This window comes from Moschus berezovskii, chromosome 3 (assembly GCF_049115385.1).
Source record: "Moschus berezovskii isolate FMDL1 chromosome 3, NW_MosBer_1.0, whole genome shotgun sequence".
NCBI lineage: Eukaryota > Metazoa > Chordata > Mammalia > Artiodactyla > Moschidae > Moschus > Moschus berezovskii.
The window spans coordinates 55,309,054-55,335,096 of NC_142462.1; the positions used below are offsets into that span (position 1 = coordinate 55,309,054).

The window sequence follows — 26,043 nt, forward strand, 5'->3', positions numbered from 1 at the left end:
CCTTCTCCAGGGGATTTTCCCAATCCAGGAATCGAACCTGGGTCTCTTGCATTGCAGATTTCTTTACCAACTGAGCTATGAGGGAAGCCCTCAGGATAACAGTATATTTAATTATATTGTCAACTAAAGAAAGATGCTTTTTTTCTGGGGTGAAGATGTATCACTGTAAACCAAAATTATATTTTTCTGCAGAGATTATGCTATGAACTGGTAGAAAAGTCAATTGTCAGCTTACTCTACTCACCAAGAGGTCATGAGCCCTGAAGAGTGGTATAAGCCTTAGGTCCCTTGTTAATACACCCAGTAAGTCACCAAAAATTCTATATACCAGTGAGGTGAGGGGTCAACCAGCCCATGTGAGAGCATGCAAGGAAAATTCCTAATTACCAAGGACTCATTGTCATGTTAGTTTAAAATTTAAAATTTTGGTAAAGTTGTTAATTCAAATGATTCTAAAATTCCATTCAAGAATGTATTTCTCATTGCTGGAAGAACAAATAAGTATTTTAATACAATTTAATGGAATGAAGAACTGTGAATCAATTAAGATAGAGTTGTCTCTGGAGGGGGAACAAATTAGAGAAACTTCTGAATTAAATTAAAATGAGATGGGAAGAACCTGAAAAGAGGTGACTGATTTTAACTGGTGTGGAATGCTTCCAATGGTTTCTTTAAAAATGTAAATCTTAAAACATTAAAAACAACAAAAATTCAAGAAATGCATTTAAAGGTTGGAACACCTGGGACTAGTGGCAGTGAAAGGGATGTTGTGGCAAGCTACTAAATCCAAGAAATTCAAAATCTAGATTATTTCTTCCTTCTGTCCATTCATTGACTCAAATATTGCTTGAGCACCTGGTAAAGGACATTGACTCTGGCAACACACAGAGCACTTAAGCAAATTTTCAGTTGTCCACACCCGTCTGAACCCTTCCAGGAGGCTGAGCGCCTCCTCTTGCAGACTTGCCTGGGTCAGTGGTCTCTACTGCCTGATCCTTTGAGGTTCACACCCCTTCTCGTTGCTGCCTCCTGCTGACCTCCTGGCCCCTTCCCTTTGTTCCATGAGCACCTTGGCACCTTAGTTTTCCTCTCCACTACGACTCTGGATAATTATAATGTCTACCCATCAAACCCACTTATCTCTAGGTTTTATGACCTTGCTTTTGTCTCCAGTGATCTTTCTCTCACTTAGCCACTGCAAGGTCATTCCTTAGACTATACCACACCATAAACTTGCTCCTCTTAGATCAGGCGAGGGTTTTTTGTCCTTCCCGACTTGCTTAACAATTCCCAGTAGATCAGAGCTGCCATCAGACTCTACTGTCTTCACAACACTGTATGTTGCCTTCACATCCTTAACATATTCCATTTAGATACCACAGACCATTTTTCAACAACTCAATTTTAGTAATTATTCAATTATTATCCTTTGTTCTATCAGACTTAACTGGAAAAATCCCACGTTCTCTATTTTCTCTCTCTGTACCTAGGCACCAGGGTGTTACTAGGGAGAGGAACAAAAATAAAACCACCAGAGGCATATTTCACTGTAAGTTCTGTCACTATAGTTCTCCAGTACCTCTGGGCACTTGACTCTCCATAAGAATTGTTTTAAAACATCCATATTAATCTGCTCTGGTCTCAAACTTCAGAAAAAACCAAAGTCTGCGTACAGTCTGGTTTCTTCTCCTTTATCGTCTAGATTACAAACACTCCTAGACATCTAGTCAGTCTTTTCACCTGTGCTTTGGACTCCATGATCCTCCACCTTTTTTGGAACCCAATACCATACTGATGTTTTTAACTCTTTGGTCTTCAACTTTTCCCGCTTTCCCCCATCCTTCTCAGAGATAAAGTAGTAGCTACAAAGGGAAAGGGAGACATGCTGTTGCCTCATTTGCTCCTCCGCTATACATCCAGCACTCAGGAGTTGTGCAAGGTAGCTTCTTTCTGACCTCTACCTCCTCTACTACTGGGAGAGAATGTCTCTAAGCTGCCTATTGCTACCAGGTCAAATCCAGTAGCTGCTTTCACATCCCTCCCTGAACTTGATCTCTCAGTAGTATCCAACACCTGTGCAGGAAAATATCCCTCCCATGGGCTTTCATGACTTTCTCCTCCTGGCTTTAACCTCTTTAGCTACCGCTTGTCAGTCTCCTTTGCTGGCTCTTTGCTATCACTTAACTTTTGAGAATACTTATGCTTTTGCCCTAAAGCCCTCTTTTTTTTGTAGCAGAGATTCACGCATTTTTGTTTAAAGGGCCATACAATAAATTATTTTAGGCTTTGCAGGCCATAAAGCCTGTCACAACTAATCAACTCTGCCATTGTGGCATGAAAACAGCCATGAACAATAATTAATTGATGTGGTTGTGTTCCAATAAAACTTTATTTAGAAAACAGATGGTGGGCTGGATTTGACCTATAGCCTGTGGTTTGTTTATGCTATACTCTACACCCTGCCTAGAGACATATCCTCTTATGTCTCCACTGACCACCTATACATCAAATTCATGTCCAAATCTGTGTCTCCAACTACCTAAAACCCACATTTAAATGTCTGAGAGGGCATCTCAAATCTTATCTGACGAATTATGCTCTTTGCCCCCCAATCTGATCTCCCTCCAGTGTCTTTACTAAAAGGAACTGCCATATGCTACACAAGGTAGAAAGTAAGAGTCATCCTAGAAATTTCTCCCTCTTTCATTCTCTTAATTCTTTGAACTGGAAGAACACCTAAAAAAGATCTCTGGAAATGCCAGTATTTGAAGCACACAGTCAAATTTAACATTTCACTAATAGAGCTAAACTTTATTTCCATGTTTATTACATGTTTATCTTTGATGCTGAATACATATTAGATTGATTTAACATACAACTTGGGAGAAAAGCTGACGTTCTCCACTGAATGGGTTAAAAAGGAATGTAAAACTACAAAATACTTGTTTAAGTTTGAATTCTAAATTATGGCAAACAGAACAATAATTACCTTGCCGTTTTCTCTTTCTAGTTTTCCAAGATGGATTTCCTTATAAAATTTTCATAACAATTTATTTCAAGAAAAGAAATAAGGGATAATCATTAAAACCATTTTACTTTAAGTATAGAGTACAAATAAAGAGTCTTAATGCAGAACTCCTATCTTCTATTTAAAATACAAATACTTCATGATATTATGAATTGAGGGGGATTAACTGCTAACTGCAAATCTAATGATTTAGAGCAAACTCATACATGCCATTTGCTTTTGTCTGAAAGATTAGATTGATTTATGGGTTACACAACAGAGCTCTACTTGGTATCCATGTTAACCGGTTGCTTCTCAGAATGGAGATGGCCAAAATACTAAGTGCTTACGTGATGGAGATTTGGGATTAATCAATTCCAAGTGCCTGAAAGCTAACACAATTAATCATTCCATCCCCCCAATCATTGGCCATGTACAAATGTACAGATTTTACCATTCAGTGAAAAGTATTAAAATAAAACCCCTCTAGACACTCTGCAATTGCTGAAATTCAGTGTACAAAGACTGTTGTCTATAGTGTAATTCCAATGTTTAATAAAATCAAAATTACAAGTGGTTATCAAAGTTGTTATTGGTAAGTTTCCTTCCCTTTGCTGTAAGCCCCTTAGCACATTTTATGAAGAACTATGTGTTCTTCTTACTATTATTCTTCACTTGGATACATTTAAAAAATAGTAATCACTTTAAAATTATTTTCTACCAGGGATGGGATTACAGGATGAAAACTTCCTACAGTGGCTGATGCCTACTGTTCTCATTAGATGTGGTTAGAATCATCTGCAAAAACCCATCTTCTTAATAATGCTTATAAAAAGATGCTTAATAAAGATACCTCATCTCTAATTAGATTACTCTAGTGATAAAATACCTTCTCATGTAACTGTTTAGGACAAATAATATATGGCTTTTCAATTTGTAAAATTTCACTTTAATGTCATATTGTTAAAGCTTTTCTAATAGTCTTCTAATATCAGATTCTTAAAAGAAAAAAGAGAAGACAAAAGAGAAAAACTCTACATATCAAGGCACACTCTTTTTCTTACAACAGGGGTTAACATACTTTTCTATAAAGGGCCGGATAATAAACATTTCAGGCTTTGTGGGTTGTAGGATTACTATTGCAATGATTCAGCTTCTACTGTTGTTGTGAGAAAGCAGTCATAGACAATATGTATTTACAAAAAAATAGTCCGATTTCGGCCTGCTGGCCACAGCCTTGGAACAGAAAGGAATCTATAAAACCCTGGTCTCTAGTCAGGTGTGATGACTCACTCAGAATCTAGCAGTTTAATTATTCTAGAATATGTCAATGTTGAACACTTCAAATTCAGCCAAATTACCACTGTGGGTTCAGATTCTTCTTTCAAACTCATGTCATCTTATTTTTCATTTGGGATAATTTTTCTTCATTTAAGTACTTGCTTGAGCATTATTTATTGAGGGACTCAGTTTAAAATTAGTAAGTGATGTCCATAAAATTGAATATCCAATTTAATTTTTGAAAAACTTAATGAAAAATATAACAGTCAAAACATCTAAAATAAGTACACTCACTACCCATTCCACTAATTCGTTTCAGTCATAGCAACTATAGAATAGGAAAAATAAATTCAGAAGTGTAATTACTTTAAAATAACTACTTTCATATTTGTCAATATTTTACATTTATGTATATATTCTATAGTGTAAGCAGAAATTCTCTCTAAAAATCTCCTTAAAATCTTGAGGTGCAGAGCCACAGGCAATATCTGACATATAAAACTGCAGTACAGGCCTGTCAATTTGGCATTTCACTGGTACAATACATTGACCAACTTGTATAATCACTGTACAGTGCCTAGACACTCCAGTAAGAACCATTATCTTCTTTAATGTAGAATGATTAATACATAGTCTACAAGGGGCAGTGAGGTTTAGTAATTTCTGTTGGGTATGTCCTGACATAATTTCAAATTGTACAATAACACAAACAACTTTGTTAAGGCCATGTTTTATTTGCTGATTAATGGACAAAAGGCAATGTATTTTCAAGTATTTTCTTGAAAGTCTGTGCTCATAAAAATCATGAAAAGTTGGAAAGACTGTTAAATCACTGAAACTTTAAATATATCTTACACAATCTGTTTGTACAAAAATACAAGTTAAATATAAACATAAAGCAATCATGATAATTTTATGCAAATCTGTTTTTATGTGATCTTCAGTTATATATAAAAGTTTCTTGGTTGTTTGTGAAAAGATCAATACCAGATTGAATTACTATCTATTGGCAAAGGGCCCTAAAAAGCTTACTTTAGCAATTATCTTTTACATGGTTAAGAGCATTTCCTAATTTGAGATCACCTAAACACTGGAAAAAAGAAAAAATGAAAAGGGCAGTATGTCCATAAACCAACAAATAATTTGGCTGTAATGTATCATAAAACACAAAGAACCCCCACACATCTGTACAATAAACATTATGTATTACATACTCACACACACAGGGGTACACGTGTGTGCATGCACGTAAACACACACACACGCATACGCAGGCACACACACACACACCCAGTCATAAAACAAAGCCTAATGAGGTGCTGCTTCCAGTTCGATATTCAGCTGTGCATTTTTTCTTACTTCATCAAAAGAATAGCTTTTTGTCACCTTCCCATTCTTGAAGACTGTGTGAAGAAGATCCTGCACAAATATAACAATATTGAAATTTAATGGTTATATTAGGCTATCAAACAAAAATTTTCAGTAATGTTTAGATGAATTAGACTGAATAGTCAACTACAGAGATGCTGATAATGTTCAAATTATGAAATGATTTTATATACAAAGGATGCTGATGGAACAGGCAGACCCAGATCTAAAATGGAATGTAGACATGCTTAACTTTCTGAAAAGAAATGATGCAAGTATTAACATTCTTAAAACAGTTTTCCTTAAAGGCAAAACAAATCTAGTAGATGCTTACTGCTTTGGCTGTCCAGAAGCACTATGGCTGTTGCTGATAATCATGACGGACAGATCAGCAAGAAAATCCTGCCAGACCGTCCCTGTTTCTACCCAAGAGACTCAACACCGATTAAACTTATCAACCTGGAATTTACTGAACGTACTAATTAATCATAAGCTTTTGCCTTAAACAAAAAAAAGTCAACCCTAAAAATAAGAAACCAAATCCAAACAGAAACATTAATAGATACTGATTTCTTGACTAATACATAGTCACTGATTTTAAAGACTGTGTATATTCCAGAAGTAATCCATTTGACCCATGCAAGAATGACAAAGACAAATTAAGAGAATTAGGACTAAATTCCCTTTTGAGTCTGGCAAAGCATTCCTGTCTTAGTAAGGAATTATCTGCCTCTAGTTTTTCTTGAAAAATCCATAGAAGTAATCTATTGTGCCAAAGTTTTTCATCTCATCTGGGTGAGCACATAACATTATCTAATATTTTTGTCACTATGTTATTTTCTTTTTATCCTTTTCTATTGAAATATAGTTGATTTACAATATCAGTTTCAGGCGTACAATGTAATGATTTGATAGATTATAAACCATTTAAAATTATTATAAAATACCGGCTATATTCCCTGTGCTGAACAGTACGTCTTTGTACCTGATTTATTTTATACATAGAGGTTTGGACCTCCTACTCCCCTACCTTACCCCTCCCTGCTTCCCTCTCCCCACTGGTGAACACGAATTTGTTGTCTGTATCTGTGACACTACTTGTTTCATTATATTCATTTATTTTTTAGATTCCGTATGTAAGTAATAACATTCAGTATTTGTCTTTCTCTGACTTATTTCACATAGCATAATACCCTCCAGGTCCATCGATGTTATTTCAAGTGACAAAATTTCACTTTTAATGGCTGAGTAATATTTCATTGTGTGTGTGCACGCACATTTTCTTTACCCATTCATTTGTTGATGGACACTTAGGTTGCTTCCATATCTTGGATTACCGTAAATAATGGTGCTATTATTTCATGTGTGGGTTTATGATTTCATGCACATGTTTCAAATCAGTGTTTTCTTTGGATATATACCCAGAAATGGAACTGCTAAATCATATCATATCATAGTTCTATTTTTGGTTTCTGGAGGATCTCCATAGTGGCTGTACCTGTTAACATTCCCACCAACAGTGTATGAGGGTTCTCTTTTCTCCAAATCCTTTCCAACAGTTGTTATTTGTAGACTTTCGGATGACAGCCGTTATTCTGACAGGTGTGAGGTGATACCTTTTTGTGGTTCTGGTGTGCATTTCTCTAACAGTCAGTGATGTTGAGCATCTTTTCACATGGCTCTTAGCCATCTGTATGACTTCTTTGGAAAAAATGTCTATTCAGTTCTTCTGCCCATTTTTTGACTGTATTGTTTTTTGATATTAAGTTATATGAGCTTCTTGGGTATTTTGGATATTAACCCCTTGTTGGTCATATTTGCAAATACTTTCTTGTCCTGTAGGTTGTCTTTTTGTTTTGGTAGGTTTCCTTTGCTGTACAAAAGCTTTTGATTAGATTTCATTTGTTTATTTTTGCTTTTATTGATTTTGCCTTGGGAGACTGATCTAAGAAAACATTTCTATGATTTACATTGAGGAGTGTTTTTACATGTTCTTTTCTAGGAGTTTCATGGAATCATGTCTTACATTTAGGTTCATTACTGCTTTTGACATATTTTACATCTCATTTTGTGTATCACTGAATTGCTTATTGCAGATGTAGATGATTTTACTGTCTTTTAAACTTCCTTAGTAAATGCTTGATTTGCTACCTTTACTATACATTTGCCTTTACTGACAAGGTTTTTCCTTTTGTAATTATTATGTTTCTAGTCTCAGCATTTTTCTCCCCTGCTTAGATTACTCCTATTAACATTTCTTGTAAAGCTGGTTTGGTGATGCTGAACTTCAGCTCACTTTTTGGTCTCTTCATCAAATCTAAATGAAAGTTTTATCAGGTAGAATATTCTTGGTTGTAGGTTTTACTCTGTCATCACTTTAAATATATTGTGCCATCCCTCTCACCAGCAGAATTTCTGCTGAAAAGTCAGAGTACAACCTTAGGAGAGTTCCCGTGTATGTAAGTTGTTCCTTTTCCCACACTGCTTTTAATATTCTCTTTAATTTTTGCCATTTTAATTGCCGTATGTCTTGGTGTGGTCCCCTTTGAATTTGATTCTTTTGAGGCTCTCTGGAATGCAAGGCCCCCCCAGGTTGGAGAGGCTGAGGTGGGGCTCAGACCCCGTGTTTCTTTGGAAAACCTCTGTAATTATTCTCCTATGGGTTGCCCACTTGGGGATATGGGTCTTGACTGTATGGTGATTCTGCCCCTCCTATCTTGTCATAGTTCCTTCTTTATAGCTTTAGTTGTAGATCTTTCCTGGTAGATTCTGCTCTTTCTCATCAATATTTTTCTGTAAATAGTTATAATTTTGGCATGCCTATAAAGGAGTTGAGTTCATGGTCTTCCTACTCCACCATCTTGAAACAATCTTACCTATCTCTGTGTTGTTTCCAATCACACTGTTCTTGCTGTGGCATTTTCTTTATGAATTTATATTTAAATTTTAATAGTTAATCTATAGAGGGAAACACCCTTCCTCAATAGATTATATTTAAAGTTTCATAGTTAAATTCAAAATGTCTAGATGATCATAAATGGCTTACTGACTCAAATGTTCTAGAGTATCATCCACATACTCTTAAAACCAATGTCTTGTTGGGAAGGGAAGGGTTGTCATGTGTCTTTATGATTAAAACAACTGAATGAATAGTAGAAGACATTGAGAAAATCTCATTGAAGACAGAGTTAAATTAAGAGTGTGGCTAAGGACACATTAAGGCTGAAATGTCTTTTAGACACGTAAATAGGAAGGCTAAAGTAGATGGAAATGTGAGACTGAAGCTCAGGAAAAATGTTCAGGTGATAGATATTATTTATAACTAGTATATTTAAGTATATATGTAAGTAGTATGTTATAGCATATTATCTAGAGAATCCAAAGTTTTACTTTTGTATTGTTTTTTGTTACTATCTTTTTCCACCTCTATTAATATAACTTGTTCTGTGGCTTCACCTTCTTTTGGCCCTATTTACCTGCATGCTTATTCAACATCTTAAAAGTATTTATTGAATACCTGTTTTGAAAATGATTAAGAGGTCCAATAAGACTCTATCTTTCTGTATTCTTATGTTTAAAATAATGATGAATGGTTGAGTCACAGTTATGATCATGTCTAAAGTAACTTTTGTCCATCTGGGGTAAACTAATACAGCAAAGTCTCAGTAGCAGAAGAGTTAAATGAAGGCTGTGTAATAGGCTATATATAAACAAATCTAATTCTAAAAGTTTTAGGCACTTTTACATATTTCTCATTAAAGATAACAGGAAAACCTTACTGTAATAATTATGGCTTAAAATCTTAAAAGAATATAATAACATAAGCAGAATATATGTAGTATAAAGAATCAAAAGTTAAAAAAATAGAATCATTTTATTATATAATCAATAAAAATAAAATTTTTACAATTTTTATCAATTAAGAGCAGTTCTCTTCTAAAAAAAGAGTATTTTCTTGTTTAATCCAGTGGCTTATTAATAAAAACTAGAAGCTGAATATAAGTGTAATTTTCTATGTCAATGAGCATACAGACTACTTTAAGCATACTAGAAATATTTCTATCTTGGTTGACTTAAATCAGAAAACTTGGTTCATTTATTAGTTATAATCTGAATCAAGTCTCACTGTTTTTATATCTTACATATATATATGACATAATTTGCCTTTTTTGCCCATAGATGTTGTGGTGAGAATTAAATGAGGCTAAAGAAAACCATCTGAACTGGATTCTATTGTTTTGAAAAAATGGAATCATCTTTAACAACATCTTGGAATTTGGAAAGCCCTTCTTTTATCTACTAAAATTACCACGGTTTTACTGTAACATAAACAGCTATGAATAGTCTAAGACCAGCATCCTTTAAGTATTCCTAACTATTCCTGTTCAGAAATGATTCACTGCTAATTAGCAATAGGAGTAAGATCAGATACACTACTTATTGAAGCTCAATCACTCTCTTCTGGTAACTATATGGAATACCTTTTTTTTTTTTTCTTAGAAAAGATTTCATCCAATGTAAAGGTCTCATATTTATTATCTAGCCATTTCTTTTCATCTTATTTTGATAGGTTAGGTCAGAAATTGTAAACATTTTACAATAACACTCTTGTCCTCCAAGAAAATAACTTTTCTGAAAATAATTTGAAACACAAAAGCCTCCTTTCTTAATTTGAAAAGTGAACTTATTACCGTTTAAAAAACAAAACAAACCCCAATCAGCATAAATACATACATGACCATATTCTTCAAGGTCTCCTTTTCCTTCCTCAAGTGTCACAAAATTTCCTGCTGGTGTCCTATGTAAAGATAATCGGCCCTTTTTGGACCTTTTGTTGGGATCAGCAACTGGATCCTTGAAGACGTTAATCTGGAATCCAAATTAAAGTTAGAGAAATAGAAGACTAATCATCAGAAATGTTCATTCAACTTGCATTAAAAAAAGTATATATAAAATTTATATAAATTTTAAGGTACTTTGCAGGTATAACTAACCCAATTTGCATCTAGCTCTTAAGAGATATGACTCTAGCCTGTTGTGGAGGAGAGAGTCCTCTGTCAGGAAAAAGGTATGAACCAAATCCAACTTTTTGAAATCCTTTCTTATTAGTGCAGAATACTAATAACTCCATCTGTAGTAAGTCTTTGAGGTAAGTCTTGAGGTGACCCTTAAAGTATCTCCTTTCTATTAGGCATTGCCCTTAAACTGATCTAAGTACAGCACATGCATGTTACTGAAAAATAAATCCATGTCAACTCTATAATCTGTGGCAAGGGTACTAGGATTTTACTACAGTAAAGGCTTGCCCACTTCATAACTTTTTCCCTTTTGTTACTTTTTATTCTATTAGTGCTATCTTGTTACCATGAGAAGCAAAGACAACCTTGAGAATCTAGAGACCTAGAGCGCAGTGTTTTAGGATCAAAAAGGTAGAAGGTAACTGGAGAAGCAGAAGAAGCAAACCTAGAACTCGCCCAAGAATGATGGAGGTGAGCTAAGGTAGAGGAGCAACCCACGTGTCTTTAGGATCCCCTACACACATTATCGAAAAGAGAGAGAGTTCCAGAAAAACATCTATTTCTGCTTCATTGACTATGCCAAAACCTTTGTGTGGATCCCAACAAACTGGAAAATTATTCAAGAGATGGGAATGCCAGACCACATGACCTGCCTCCTGAGAAACCTGTACAGGTCAGGAAGCAACAGTTAGAAATGGACATGGAACAACAGACTGGTTCCAAATTGGGAAAGGAGTACATCAAGGCTGCATACTGTCAGCCTGCTTATTTAACTTATATGCAGAGTACATCATGAGAAATGCTGGGCTAGATGAAGCACAAGCTGGAATCGAGATTGCTGGGAGAAATATCAATAACCTCAGATAGGCATATGACACCACCCTTATGGCAGAAGGCGAAGAAGAACTAAAGAACCTCTTGATGAAAGTGAAAGAGGAGAATGAAAAAGTTGGCTAAACCTCAACATTCAGAAAACTAAGATCATGGCATCTGGGCCCATCACTTCATGGGAAATAGATGGGGAAACAGTGGAAACAGTGGCTGACTTTATTTTTTTGGGCTCCAAAATCAGTGCAGATGGTGACTGCAGCCAAAATTATAAGATGCTTGCTACTTGGAAGAAAAATTATGACCAATCTAGACAGGATAATAAAAAGCAGAGACATTACTTTGCCAACAAAGGTCTGTCTAGTCAAAGCTATGGTTTTTAGTAGTCATGTATGGATGTAAGAGGTGAACTATAAAGAAAGCTGAACACTGAAGAATTGATGCTTTTGAACTGTGGTGTTGGAGAAGACTCTTGAGAGTCCCTTGGACTGCAAGGAGATCCAACCAGTCCACCCTAGAGGAAATCAGTCCTGAATATTCATTGGAAGGACTGATGTTGAAGTTGAAACTCCAAAACTTGGCCACCCGATGCGAAGAACTGACTCATTTGAAAAGACCTTGATGCTGGGAAAGATTGAAGGCGGGAGAGAAGGGGACCACAGAGGACAAGATGGCATCACCGACTTGATGGACATTAGTTTGAGTAAGCTCTGGAAGTTGGTGATGGACAGGGAAGCCTGGTGTACTCAAGTCCATGGGGTCGCAAACAGTCGGACACGACTTTGTGACTGAACTGAACACACACGCTTTGATACAAAGACTTCCAAGAGCTTGTGAAGAGCTACTAGGGAGTTGGTTGTTCAGCTGTCTGCAGCTTGGGTTCCCCCTTCTAAGACTACCAGAAAATGATTCTAGTGTCACAACTTGAACCTCATAGTTCACCTTCCTAAAACATTGACAGTGTTTATATATTTGCTTTTCTTTAATGCATGATGGCTAGGTGAGCTGACGTGATTGTGTGTGCATGCTAAGTCGCTTCAGTCATGTCTGACTCTCTGTGACCCCATGGACTGTATAGTCTGCTAGGCTCCTCTGTCCATGGGGATTCTCCAGGCAAGAATACTGGAGTGGGTTGCCATGCCCTCCTCCAGGGGATCTTCCCGACCCAGGGATCAAACCCGAGTCTCTTCTATCTTCTGTATTGGCAGGCAGGTTCTTTACACTAGCGCCACCTGGGAAGCTCAGGTGAGCTGACATTCTCACTCAAATTTGCTCAACTTCTTGATTCTAAGGTATATACTGAAATAGGAGAAATGAATTGACCTGCATCATCTCTCTTAAATTATCTCTCACTTTTCCTCTTTTTTCTAAGTCTTTCTTCTTTTCTGAAGTCAAGTTATCACCTACTATCTCTTATTTTTCCCCTGTTTCTGAGTATTGTCAGGGGTACAATATAGTAACAGTTCAGGACCATATTATCCTTCGACTATTGCATTCAATACATGTATTCTAGGCATATTCTAGGCTTACACATAAAGAAGAAGTAACACAAGAGTAGAAGTTGAAGGACATACCCCAAGGCCATTGGTTACAACATAACTACATTTGAAGGAACAATTCAAGAGATCTCTTGTTAACTTCTGTAGCAAGGCTCCACCAGAACCAAAGGAAACATTTTCAATACTCCATTTTTTTTGCTTCATGCCTTCCACAATCTAGATTAAAGAAGGAAATAAAAAAAGGTCAGGTAATTTGGAAGTGGAAAGAAGTTGCTTTTCCATGGGCCATACTGATGAATAAACCATCTAAAGCTGTTTATAACACAGTAAATAATGAGCTAAGAATAAGGTCTACATGAAGTTACATCCCACTTTTTTTCTTTTAAAAGACCCACCCACCTCAAAGAGGGAAGCCCAAGGAATAAGTGTAGAAGGACGGGATTTTGTTCAAAGTTCCTGGATTTGTATTGTTATCAGTGACTGTGGTTTAGGTTGGGGGAATAAAGGGAATGAGAGGTAGAAAAAAGTGGCTATAAATACACAAGGTTACTTGAGTAAACTCTAATCTACCTCTTTAATTTACTGCACAGATGCCAGTAGCACAAGCAATGAGGCCCAGACATTTGCCCCAAATTACTAGATTCTGTGACTCTACTCATCATTAATAAATTTCAATACATGTTGTCACATGTCACAGTGCAAGTCATGTAATGGGGCACTTAAAATCAACAGATATTAGTCATTTAAAAAAAGTGTAAAATACTTCCTCTAATTTAAGAGTTGAGGCACTGGCAGTTGTCTGACTCTGGCTGGTACTCTAGCGCCATAAGCAAAACTATGAACTGACTGGGAGCTAAGATTTATCACTGGATCATTTTTTGGCAGAATGATTATCTAAAAAGTCAGAAAGAGACTGACATAAACACAGACTTCTAACAACTAGACTATTTCTTTCAAGGGACACATAATTTAAAATTTACATTAATTTATTACTCTATTATCAATCTCATTTGCATTTCTTTTTCCCAGGCAGGACTTAGTTAACTAGTATCTGTCTGCTTATATAACATACTCAATCACTTTTATGGTAGAAGGTAGCAGATAAAGTTTAATAACCATTCTTTTAATTTCATACTAGTCAAAAGGAAGTAATTAGAAAGTATGGGGTTTTTAAACAGAAATTTCAGATGTGATTAGAAAATCAAAATCAAGTTTAATAGGTTTATGTGAGTTATATCATACAGATTTGTCATATACTTCCCAATACCAAGAGTCTCAAACTGACCTCTTATCTAAATGAGGAATAGTTGCTGTTATTTATTCACTAAGTCGTGCATGACTTTTGCAACCCCCATGAACAGCAGCCCAACAGGTTTCTCTGCCCATGGGATTTCCCAGGCAAGAATACTGGAATAGGTTGCCATTTCCTTCTCCAGGGGATCTTCCTGATCCAGGGCTTGAACCCACTCCTCCTGCATTGGCAGGCAGATTCTTTAACACTGAGCCACCAGGGAAGCCCCATTTTCAACATTTTAAGATACAAATATATAAACTCCAAGGACTTACATCTTTTACTAAATTCACATTTAGAAATGCAACTTTCTTTTTAAATCTCAGTATAACACTCCTGCTGTATGTCAGGAATCAAGATGGAGACATATACAATTTACAATTTATTTTATTCTCATGTCTTTTTATTATTACACTTGAACTCAAAATACTCCATGGCCCTGATTTTTTTCACTGAACTAACTGTAAACCAAGTATAATAACTAAAACAATAACGAAAACCTTATAAAACTATGTGAAATTAAAGCTCTAATAAGTGAATTTCAACATAGAAGAAACACAAGGAGTAGAACAGAAAAATGGAGTAAAAGAAACGGAGACAGACAGACGGGGAGGAGATCTGGGTAAAATACAGAGAAAATAGTTTCAGACCTGTCACCTGATTTTAGGTACACTTCAGAAGCACAAGAATGAGGAATTCACAAAAAACAGTACCACCTAATGTCATATTCTGTCTTCTAGGACCAATTTCTTTAAGGTGTTCTTCCCATACAGCTTCACCATCACAAGTTGTGAAATTTAGACAATTTAAAATTTATGTGAATTTTTTCTATTAATGTTACTGGATGTTACAGAATTAGAAGACATATTACTTTTTAAAAAATGTTATACACACAAATTAAAAGGAAACCTTACTAGACAAAAAGTCTATATATATTCCTTTCCTTGCTTTTAAAAACTTATTTTGACCCACCTCCAATATGAAGAGAGAGCAGGTATTATCCTTTAGGGTAATGAGTGCATGTATTAACACAAACTACTCATTCTCTGACCCTTCTGTTTAAGGTTTTACCAATGCCAGAGAATATGTGTCTTGGGATTTAACTTTTTGTTTATGGAGTTATTTTTTAAAAAAAGGTTCAAGTTCTGAACTGATTCTCAACTTTAAAAATGCATATATATTTTCAAACTTTATTTAGAAAAAAAGAAAAAAAAAAGCCAAAGAGCTTCAGTTTTTAAAGAGAAGTTCAAATACCTGATGGAACAACCAAACTTAAAGAGCTGCCCCCAAGAACAAGGAAGGACAGGGATAAGCAATGGGAAGAGCACTGGGCTAGTAGATATTCTGTTATACAGCAGCTTGCCCAAGTTTCTTCATCTGAAAGGGACCTGCTAAAACGGAGGTTTGGGTACTAGTTCTTAACTGACACCAAGTCAGAAACCTTCAATTCAGCTGAGCTAGAAGACAACAGCAATTAAATATGCCAACTGAGATTTCTATATTCAGGTCCTCCTCTTTGCTGCAGACTTTTCTTCTATTTCTCCCTTTGTACATCAAAGCCCCTAATGCCCCAACACCAAATGTCTTAGACGAGCTGGGGAAGTTTCCACTTATCTTAGGCAAGGCGGTTTGGAAGAGCTGGTGGAAGCAACCTCATTTCTGTTATTTTAAGAGATCTATTTCAGACCTCATTTGGAACTCTAAATACATATCACCACAGAAGTACTGAGAGTTATATGCAATAGTTCTTTCTTTTAAATGAATCTTTAGAAAACAAACTGTTCATAACTGGAGTACTGACCTTCCTCTAACCACACCAACCCTTTCAACAGAAAATTCTTTTGGTAACTTGTGTTATACAAGTGGTTATCATCTGAAACTAGTATACGTTAAAATGTCAGTGCTTTATAATAGTTGACAATCTATATCATGGTATCAGTGATAGTCTTAATTGTTATGGAGTGCTTTAAGTATTAAAATTATAGTTCTTCAGAAACTTATTTGAGAAACAAAAGAGGAAAAAAGGTTTAAGATAATATAAAACTTACACTGTTTGGCTAACTCTAACAATAATAGTGATAACAGTCAATGCTAAATTTAGAGGAGGTAACAAATCATTCTATAAATCTGAAAAAGCACAGTATCAAAAAGACTAGTATCATTCAGGTTTCACATTATTACAGTATGTGAAGTTCCATTCTATTGAAACTGAGACCTATTTGTAGAGTGTTAAGATTTTTTGTTTTACATATAAAGAGTACTCTTCAGCATTTTCTTGTTTCCTAGTGACACTTCGTTGGGCTCATCATCCACGGTAGCCAATGAGGACTGGGAGTGTGCTTTGACTGGTACGTCTATATTTTAAGTTACTATTATCCATAAATTTTAAGCATTCAACAGAAAAGACATATACTATCTTACTAAAAGAATAACAACTGTACTTAAATTATTAATGTTATTGTTATCAAATTAGTAAACAGTTTAATTATAAGAATTACCTTATTGAAACTTTTTAATATAAAATACATACCTCTTGTAAGGTATTAATATCTACTCCATCTCCTTGAATAACTCTAAGATAAGGTGGTAGCAACTTGTAGCCCTTCGAGTTCTCAGTAACAGGAAACTTCTTACCTAAAATATCCAAAACCTGTTTGGAAAAATACACATGCAACACAAAATAACTAAGACTGAAAAAAAGTGTAAAAACTTTCCAAAGTTAAAAAGACTTTGCTAACAATCTTGAATATAAAAATTAAATTACTTAAATTTTATATTACCATGTATAAGCCTTCTAGAATTTCATCTCAATTCTATTTGATTTTTAGAACAGGCATGCAATTTTCTATCAAGCCAATTTATGCTGTAAAGTGGCTCAAAACCTAAGTATTTTTCCCTCACATTTTTCAAATTAGATTCAGGAAAAAAATCCTTTAACATTAGAAACTTACAATGGTAAATATAGTATTTTTAAAAAGTATATAAAACATCATTTAAAAAACTCACGATGATACTTTTGACTTGTATTTTTTTCTGCTTGTGCCAATAATTTAATTTGTCTCATGTAACTCAAATATGAATCCAGCTGAATTTTCTGAAGTCCTTCTCACTTAAAAATGACACCAATTTTTTTTAAGTTAAATTGCTTAATATGCAAGTTGTACAATTCATTCACTAACTATTGAAAGTTTGGTAGCAGCTGAAATACTTCAACACTGACTGAAAATTTATCAGAAAGCTTCCACAGAGATTCAAAAGTTCTACCCAACAATCACTCCCTTTTCATAAATAAACTGGTTTAATATTCTAACAATGACAAAATTAGATATGGTAACTCAGTTGATTCTTGAAACTAGGTTTGTATATTTTTATTAGGTAACAGAAAAAACATGAAACCTGTTCAGTTTGCTAAAACCAAATCAGTTCATATTTCAGGCTAAGATAAAACCATCAGACTGATCTATTACTTGACAGGAAATGAAAAGACCTCCTTGAGTCTACATCCCACTGTTTTAAAGGGTAATTCATCACCCAATCATCAGCTGGGAAACAGTGTGGTAAAGAGAGACGGTGGTAGTCATAAAGACCTATGTTGGCTACTTGGCTTATTTTATTACATGTTGTCTGACCTTGAGCAAGTGAATTTTAATCTAAGCTGGTTTCTTTGTCTATAAAAAAACAGTTGTAATACGGATCATAAGGTTTTCGGAGATTCAATGACACAATTAAGCAAAGCATGTAACACACTATTTTTCTAGTTCAGTTCAGTCGCTCAGTCGTGTCCGACTCTTTGCGACCCCATGAATCACAGCACGCAATAACCTGTTTCTATTAGTGCTTTTCAAAGAAGGTAAACCAAGTCCTAAAGACTTAAAAAAGAAAGGAAAAAAAGATAACAAGGCTACGCTGAGGACCGGTCGTATCACTAAAGAATCTCTACTTGAAAAGTATTTTTGAATTATTTTTTTCCACCTTACCTTGCACACACTTCTTTTGTACTAAAACCTTCAAAGGTACAGCAATAACTTGCAAAGGCAGAGAAAGAAACCACAAACTTGGTAACCAAATCACAGGACTAGTTAAAATGGTAATGGGATTTATCAATCTTCAAGGTAAGTAGAAAAGAAAATATCTATTCAACAGTCAACAGTATTTAATTGTCTATTTGACAGTTACATATTAATAACCCTTTACTCTGGAAACACTTTCTCTAGTTATTAATGTGTGACCTTGGGCAAATCTATTACTCTCTCTGGGCTGCACCTTTAAAATAAGGGGACTGGTCCAGACAGTTCTGAAATGGTGTGTGTATGAATGAAAAGTAGTGTTGATGCAGCTGGTCTGTTGGCACTTTTAATAATCAAGTTACATATTAAAATTTACCTTTAATACAGTGTCAAGAGGATTTCCAGAATCAGGTCTGATTATTAGTGGTGCCTCTGTACTTCTTGATACTATTAAATGTCTTAGATCTTCACCCCATGTTTTCTCACACGCATTATAAATGTCATAGCTATCGCTGACCACAGATACAGGCACTGATGAAAATTGTGTTACTATATGTTCAAAAGCATCTTTTTCATGGTCCTTCCCCCAAGCTGTTATGGTACTAGAAAACAAAACGAAAATACAGATTTACTTAGGCAGACACATTATCTGTTCCTGAATTATATCTCATGTTTACTATACTACACCATCAACAATGCAGAGAAGGTGAGTGATTTAGTTTAATGAATGCACATCAAGAGGTTAGTTGAATATTTGAGCCAAACCAAACCACCCTTTGGCCAATTTTTAAGACTACAAGTAATCTCTCCAATAGTTATTCAAACTCTTAAGTCATATTCAACCAAAGGATAAACTATGTTATTTTCTTTTTTAGTACTCCTGAACCTAACTTATTTAAAATGAGTGAGCTAAAAAAGCACCTGTTAAGTACACTCTCTATACATTATGCTGAGATGTTAGAATGAACACATACTCTCATTATTTCACTAAGCAATGAAGTTCCCTTTTGTGAATTTTCAAAACCATATACCAATAATAATAAGGACATATATTTTATCTTTCTTACTCTCCAAACCTTATAAAGACAATTACTTATACTATATCATACATATATATAGTCAGCTAACTTTTTACCTGTTGTATTCTTAATTGGCCTGTAACAGGCATTTATTTTACTTATAGATTATCTACTAACATATGCCCAGAAAGTAAGAATTACAATATTTAGTTTGAGCTAAACATAATTAAGATGGGAAATAGTATGAGAGTTTCTATTAGGCAAGAATAATAACAGTGATTTTTATATTGTCCACAATAATGGTGGTTCTTTTTGAACATATTAACAGCATTTAACTAAAATACTTGCTGGTTAACTAATATATAATATAAATAAATTCTTAATGAGAACCTAATAATTTTAGAATTGTTATGATTTTCTCATGCCCAGTAATTTTACTTTCTCCCTAATTTATTAGTTTTTGCCTCTACTTCATTTTCCAAAGTAAAATAATGGAAAGTGAAACAACCCATTCATTTAATCCCATGCAGATATATTTATCTCCATACTATTTTTGAAACTGTTTTCTTTTTTCCTTCAGGGATATAGACTTTACTATCCAGAACTACAGAAATGGAGAGAGAGCATATTTATATAAAATTTATTTTATAGTGAACAAGGTAGCTATGATGCCTACTCCCCACTTCATGCAAGCATCTGCAGGTTGAAAGGAAAATTAAGACATGGATAAAGAAAGCCCTTTCTTCAAATCAAGAATTGCTATGGTCTTCTCTGTAAGGGAGAGAATTAAGCTCAAAGAATACTAGCACTGGAGAGCTTTGCAATGTAAGAACCAACTCTTAAGAGGTTATTTCAATACAGCCATCTAACTCTGTGTGCATCACTTCCAGAAAACTTTAGTTTAGTCTTTATCTTACTTACTTTCTCTTTGGCATTTGAACTTTCCGGAAGCTTTATTTTCCAATGACTTCACTGATGTATCTCATGTTTTTATTTTTTCCCCCTATTTCTTTGGGACCTCTTCTGTTTCCCATAGATGCTGTGCTTGCCTTCCTCAGTATGACCTGGGCACTAGTCTCTCTCTATATACCTCCCTATGTGAAAACCCCTCAAAGCTTTAAAAAAATACCCTTATAGTGAGTTTCCAAAATCTGTACCTTAGCCCAGGTTTCCCTGCCCTCCCCACACTGCCCCCTACCAACTCCGCACACTCCAGATCCATTTTGTTGGGGAGGAAAATGAGTATCTTCATCTCATCATCCCATAGACATTTCCTAGAGCACCCTCCACATGATGCAATCATAATACCTATTTTATTTGGTATATAGAGATCATAAATATTTGGTCAATGACTTATACTACCATTCCAATTTTCAGCATCATATTTGATACATTTCCAAAGTTTGAGGAAGAGGTATATAATTGAATATTTCTAAGTCCAGATTCATATATTCTTTAAGAAAATATTTATAACAATAATGGCAATGTTCTAAATTGTAGCATTTTCTTATTTTAAAGTTATCTTAGATGTTAGTTCATTTTTCCTCAATGACCTTCTGATGTTGGAAATGCAAAAATTTTTGTTCCTCCTTTTGTTGGCTTGGATGGAGGAAATGAAGAACAACAGAGAGATAAATGACTTGCCCAAGGCCACCCAGTATGTCAGCTGTAAGGTCACTCATATTTCCCAATTTTCAGTCTAGAGCTCTTTTCACTATACTATGCTGTTGTTTAAAAAGACTTATCTATTTAAGAACAGCTGATATATTAAGGAATAAGATTTGTAGATGTAATAAATATTATGAGGCTATAAAAACACAGATTTTCACCCTGAATTAACATGAAAGTCCTAAAGAAAATATCTTTATTCTCAGATTTATAGTATCACACTCATGATGTTATTACTTTGAAACAAAACCATTAATAAAGAGTCTCATCTAGGAGTACTGTAAGTTTTTAAAAGGTATGCATGTATCTAAGACCAAAAATTAAAATACTGCAACCCTTAAATCTTGATCTGTTAATGTCACTCTTATTTTCCTAGTTTCACTAGTCTTGAAACTTACATGAAAAATATTCAAGTCCCTACTAAGAGAGCAATGCTAGTAAATGTTAGCTGAATCTACTTTCTATTGAGCCCCAGTTCAAGTCATCATTTCAACAATTTCATCTCCCAAGTCTCTGCTCATGTTTATCCCCTTCTTTTCATTTATTTAGCCACTTGGTTCTGAATCTCATCATCTCTCAAAATTATTGCAACAGTTTCCTATAAATCCTAACTTCTCATTTTTCTCTATTTTTCAATTCATAAGATAGCCCACTATCAAACTGATCTTTCTACAACATTTCTCTGACACTACTTTGCTCAAAAACTTCAATGCCCACCTTCATTTGAAAATGGAGTTAGAATAACCCAGCACATTCAATGTGAAAATACATTTGAGGGCTTCTACTTATTAACCTGTCTTTCCAGCCCACCTAACGTTCCCTACAAAATCTCCGTACAAAATACATTTCAGTCCTTATTCCTTACGCACATACATATTTGCCTCTTTCATGACAATGCTTAACACACGGTAGATATGTAATAAATATTTATTCAGGGAATAAAGAATCCCCTAATGTCTGCCATTAAATTTTACCAAACATTCAAGAAGTCAATAGTTACATACCATCTCTATAAAGCCTTTCTTGATCCTACTGGTGGAATATGACCCTTCTTCTTCTTCCTTTGCACTGCTGCAGTACTTTAATTGCATCATTTTAAGAGCACTTTAGCAGAGCAGAATGTTGCTAGTGTACTGTTTTTTTATCCAAAAGACAGGATTAATTTTTTATATCTTTCCATCCCTTGCAGCATCCAGTAGATTGCTGGGATCAAAGCTCAGCTTTACTCATTGCTGGTTTTAGCACCGTGCAATATTCAAGCAGGTGGGTAGAATTTAATAAGCCTCCTCCCCCAAACTAATTACATTATTTTTGTTGTATGAATCAGAAATAAGGATTAGCACACATTTAAAAAACTCCACTAATTTTCAGTAGAATTAACTCTAGAACCAGAGCAGCTATAGCCTGGATTATAATTGTTTTCTAGTTTAACTTGAATGGAGGAAACATAAGAATCTGAACACTCTTCCTTTCATCAAAAGGGCTAACTCGCTCATCTACAATTGAAGGTACTGGGTTCAGAAGATAATTTCCAGAACAAAGATAAGTGAAGTTATGTAGAAGAGCAGGGAAAGAGAGAACACTGACCAGGTTTCACAATGAGTGCTTCTAGACTTCAAGTATATGACCTATCTGCATATGGCAATAGAGAAGCTAAAATTTTTTAAACAATAAAACTTATAAAGCAATATAAAAGTTAGAAAAAGAACTCCTAAATTGTTTCTATTAGGACAGTTAAAAGTTTTGTCTACCTCCATGACACCAGTTTTTATACACAATATAAAGAAGATTTACTGTAGTACCTATCTGTGTAGTTAAACAAAACATGACTCAGTTACAAAAATGAAGAAGCTTATTAATGGAAAACCAATGTGAGATAATAGAAGGATGAAAACAGAAATTTTACCTGTGTTCTGCCGCTGGAACAGAATAGCCTGGAACAGGATCTTTTGTTCCATAGTATTTTTTAATTAAAGCAATTCCTGCTACTGTATCTGTTCCTTTGAAGTTAACCAAATGAGCAGACGCTCCTATGCCAGCAGTCTGCAAAATAAACCATAAACCAAAATCCAAAAAAAAGAAAAAGACCTATACTTGAAGTACAGAGCACAGCCCCCAAAGGAGTTACTGTCTTCAGTTATTTTTAAAGAGAAGTCAACTGTTACCTCTTCAAAGAGACCTACTTAATTAATACTGATTTACCCACACTTCCCATCATCCTCTTTTCCACTACTCTGTCTTGTGCTTCTCAGTAGTAGTATCTGACATCTGCCTTGTTTATTACATATATTTAGTCATCTGTCTATCTATCCATCAAATATATAAAGGAGAGAGATGTCTGCTGAAGACTATTATTTCAGGTATCTTTAACAGAGGCTGACACATATTAGGTATTTAATATCCTAGACTGAATTTCTGGAATTTCAAAATGTGACCTACTTCCCAAATAACTTCCTGAAACTTTACACTGGTAACCTAACCAACAATCTATATTTTATTAATTGAGGTTCCCTTCAGTTTCTTACCTCTTGGGAAGAGACTCCTCTGTAGCCAAAATCATGTAACTTGTATTCCAGACCATCTAAGTTACCAGACGTTTCTAACAAGTATTTGGCCAATATTTTCTTCTGCTCTCTAGAATTTGTGGCCACTGTGATTGGATACCAGGACTGAACAAGAATAGTCTGTAGTAATAAAATTAACCACAAACATTAATACATAAAAAATTGGATTCTTTCTGAGGAAAATCCTAGCTTTCTCTGGAGGTATGTCCTGGACTTCCATTCTAGTAGAAATACCAATTGGACATTTCAGCTGTATGGTGGGAAGCCTACCACATGTATTTCAGATACAGTGCCAAGCTCAGCTCTCAAATCTTCAATACGAAGGATAAGCAAACTAGGCCCTAAACAGTAGAGAATGTTGAATCACCTATTTTCCCATCCAAAGCTCCAAAGAAGCAAATATTTATGAAGACTATCTGTGATGAAGGACCGATGTATTTCTTTATTTCCAATCTATCATGGGTCAATAGTTTTATAAACTATATTCACACTTGGATGCTAAGGCAATTGCCATAAAAGTTTCTAAATGCTTATCCTTGATTTTTTTATTTCATGCAGACTTACATTGAAGAGTTCATGGACCAGCACTGGTCCATGGACTGCACCTTGAATAGTATATACATCTAGAGAAGTTATTTTTTCACTCCTCTAGGTAGTACTGGATCTAATTTTTCCTTGGATCTACTATGACTACTGGTAGGTTATGTATGTGAGATACTTTCGTGTGAAAATGAAGTCGCTCAGTCGTGTCCGACTCTTTGCGACCCCATGGACTGTAGCCTACCAGGCTCCTCTGTCCATGGGATTCTCCAGGCAAGAGTACTGGAGTGGGTTGCCGTTTCCTTCTCCAGGAGATCTTCCAACCCAGGGAAGATCTTTTGTTTAGTACTAGACAATTCCATTTACTGAGTTATGTTTTACTTCCTTGGCATTTATCAAAAGTCATTATAAAAGAGCCACATGAAACATTTCTGCATACGCTGTTTACTTCTGAGGTCCCTATTTTGTCTTGGTTTTCTCCCCTTTTCCTTGGCTTCCAGGCAACTCCAAAAAATGTCTAATCACAGCAACTATATTAATTATTATGACTTAAGACTATTCTTTTGTAAACCAGATAGACTGCTATTACAGCAGCTTCAAATTTTAGAAAGAGCTGCTAAGATGACGAGTCTGTGCTCACTCAAAAAGCTACTTACTTTCTAAATTTTACAAAACAAGCTTTTACTGAATACCAGCTAAGTGACCAATAAATAAAGTAAGTAAAAATAAAAAGATTATTTATTCTTGGACTTCCCAACTCAGTCCCCTATAAAGAAAAACTGCGTTAAGACTCTTGTGAATAACTATGGCTCCAAATTCTTTGTGGCTACTTCCATCAAGAGGTGTAATCTATCTCTTCATCCCTGATTCTGGGATGTTCCTATGATTTGCTTTGGACCAACAGAATGTAGCAGAAGCCATATTTATAACTTCCAAGCTTCTGTTTCAAGAGGTTTTATAGCTTCTACTCTCATTTTCTTAAAACCTCAAGACTGCCCTGTTGTAAAGAAGCCTAAATCAAGGAAACAGGTCCAGCAGTCCCAGTTACCTAAGCTGAGGTCCAGACATGGGAGTGAGGCCATTTCAGACACTCCCTTATCTGAGCTGAACCCCTACCTGAATGCAGACATGTAAGTCCAAGCAAGACCAGCAGAGAACCATTCAGTCAACCGCAGAATCATGAGAAATAACAGTCTTTTTTTGAGGGGGCGGAGGGTAGTTTGTTATATAACAGTAGAAAACTTATGCAACTCCTAACTTGAACTCTATGACAAGTCACCTCTTACCTAAGCATTCTGCTTCTGAAATTCTTCTTTCATAATTTGAGTGATTCCACTGCCCCAGCCTATGAGTATCCTACTTCTAACTAATCTTTAGCTTCTCTTCCTCTTTATACTGCAGCTGGTTATCTTTCTAAAGCAGAGTTTTATTCAGGTTGTGTCATTCCTTAAAATCCTTTAATGGCTATCTATTCCACAGAAGAAGAAGGCCAATTCATGTTGAAATCTGAGGCCTTTTGCAATCTTGCCTTATTTACCATCTAAAGGTTTATCCCTTATGATATATTACTCTCTTTTTGCTATAGTCTCCCTTGGGCTACTTGCCATCCAAAGAATACCTCAATTCTTCATTCTTTCATGAAGAATACCTTCATGAAATGGAAAAGGTTTTTTTTTTTTTCCATACACAGAATTCACTACTTCTGCTACCAATTTAGCATTCTTATTTGTATTAGTGTTTAGTTAAGAATAAATTGCTCCTCCTCCAAAGGCCGTTAAGTAACACATACCTTACTCTAATATTTGTGCCTAGCACTTCTGGGGTATATAACTAGTAATCGATATTCATTTTCTAATTTAATTCAATCAACTCATAATTTTAATTTAACTTAGAATGATATTATCTAGGAGTATGAGAAAGATAGAAAACATAATGTGAAAAACTCTAGTTGCG

At 35.1% G+C, this 26,043-nt stretch overlaps 1 protein-coding gene across 1 annotated transcript in view; it reads right to left on the minus strand.

Annotated features, from left to right (window-relative positions):
- Positions 1-2,783: 2,783 nt before the first annotated feature.
- The window catches only part of NAMPT (nicotinamide phosphoribosyltransferase), a 40,483-nt gene continuing 17,223 nt past the window's right edge, over positions 2,784-26,043 (minus strand). The window contains exons 5-11 of the mRNA XM_055420760.2: positions 23,512-23,670; positions 22,893-23,029; positions 18,676-18,901; positions 16,823-16,942; positions 13,077-13,217; positions 10,391-10,525; positions 2,784-5,707 (exon numbers count right to left, since the gene is read on the minus strand). Coding sequence (XP_055276735.1) covers positions 5,597-5,707; positions 10,391-10,525; positions 13,077-13,217; positions 16,823-16,942; positions 18,676-18,901; positions 22,893-23,029; positions 23,512-23,670 — 1,029 coding nt within the window. The 3' untranslated portion in view covers positions 2,784-5,596. The remainder of the gene's footprint in view (positions 5,708-10,390; positions 10,526-13,076; positions 13,218-16,822; positions 16,943-18,675; positions 18,902-22,892; positions 23,030-23,511; positions 23,671-26,043) is intronic.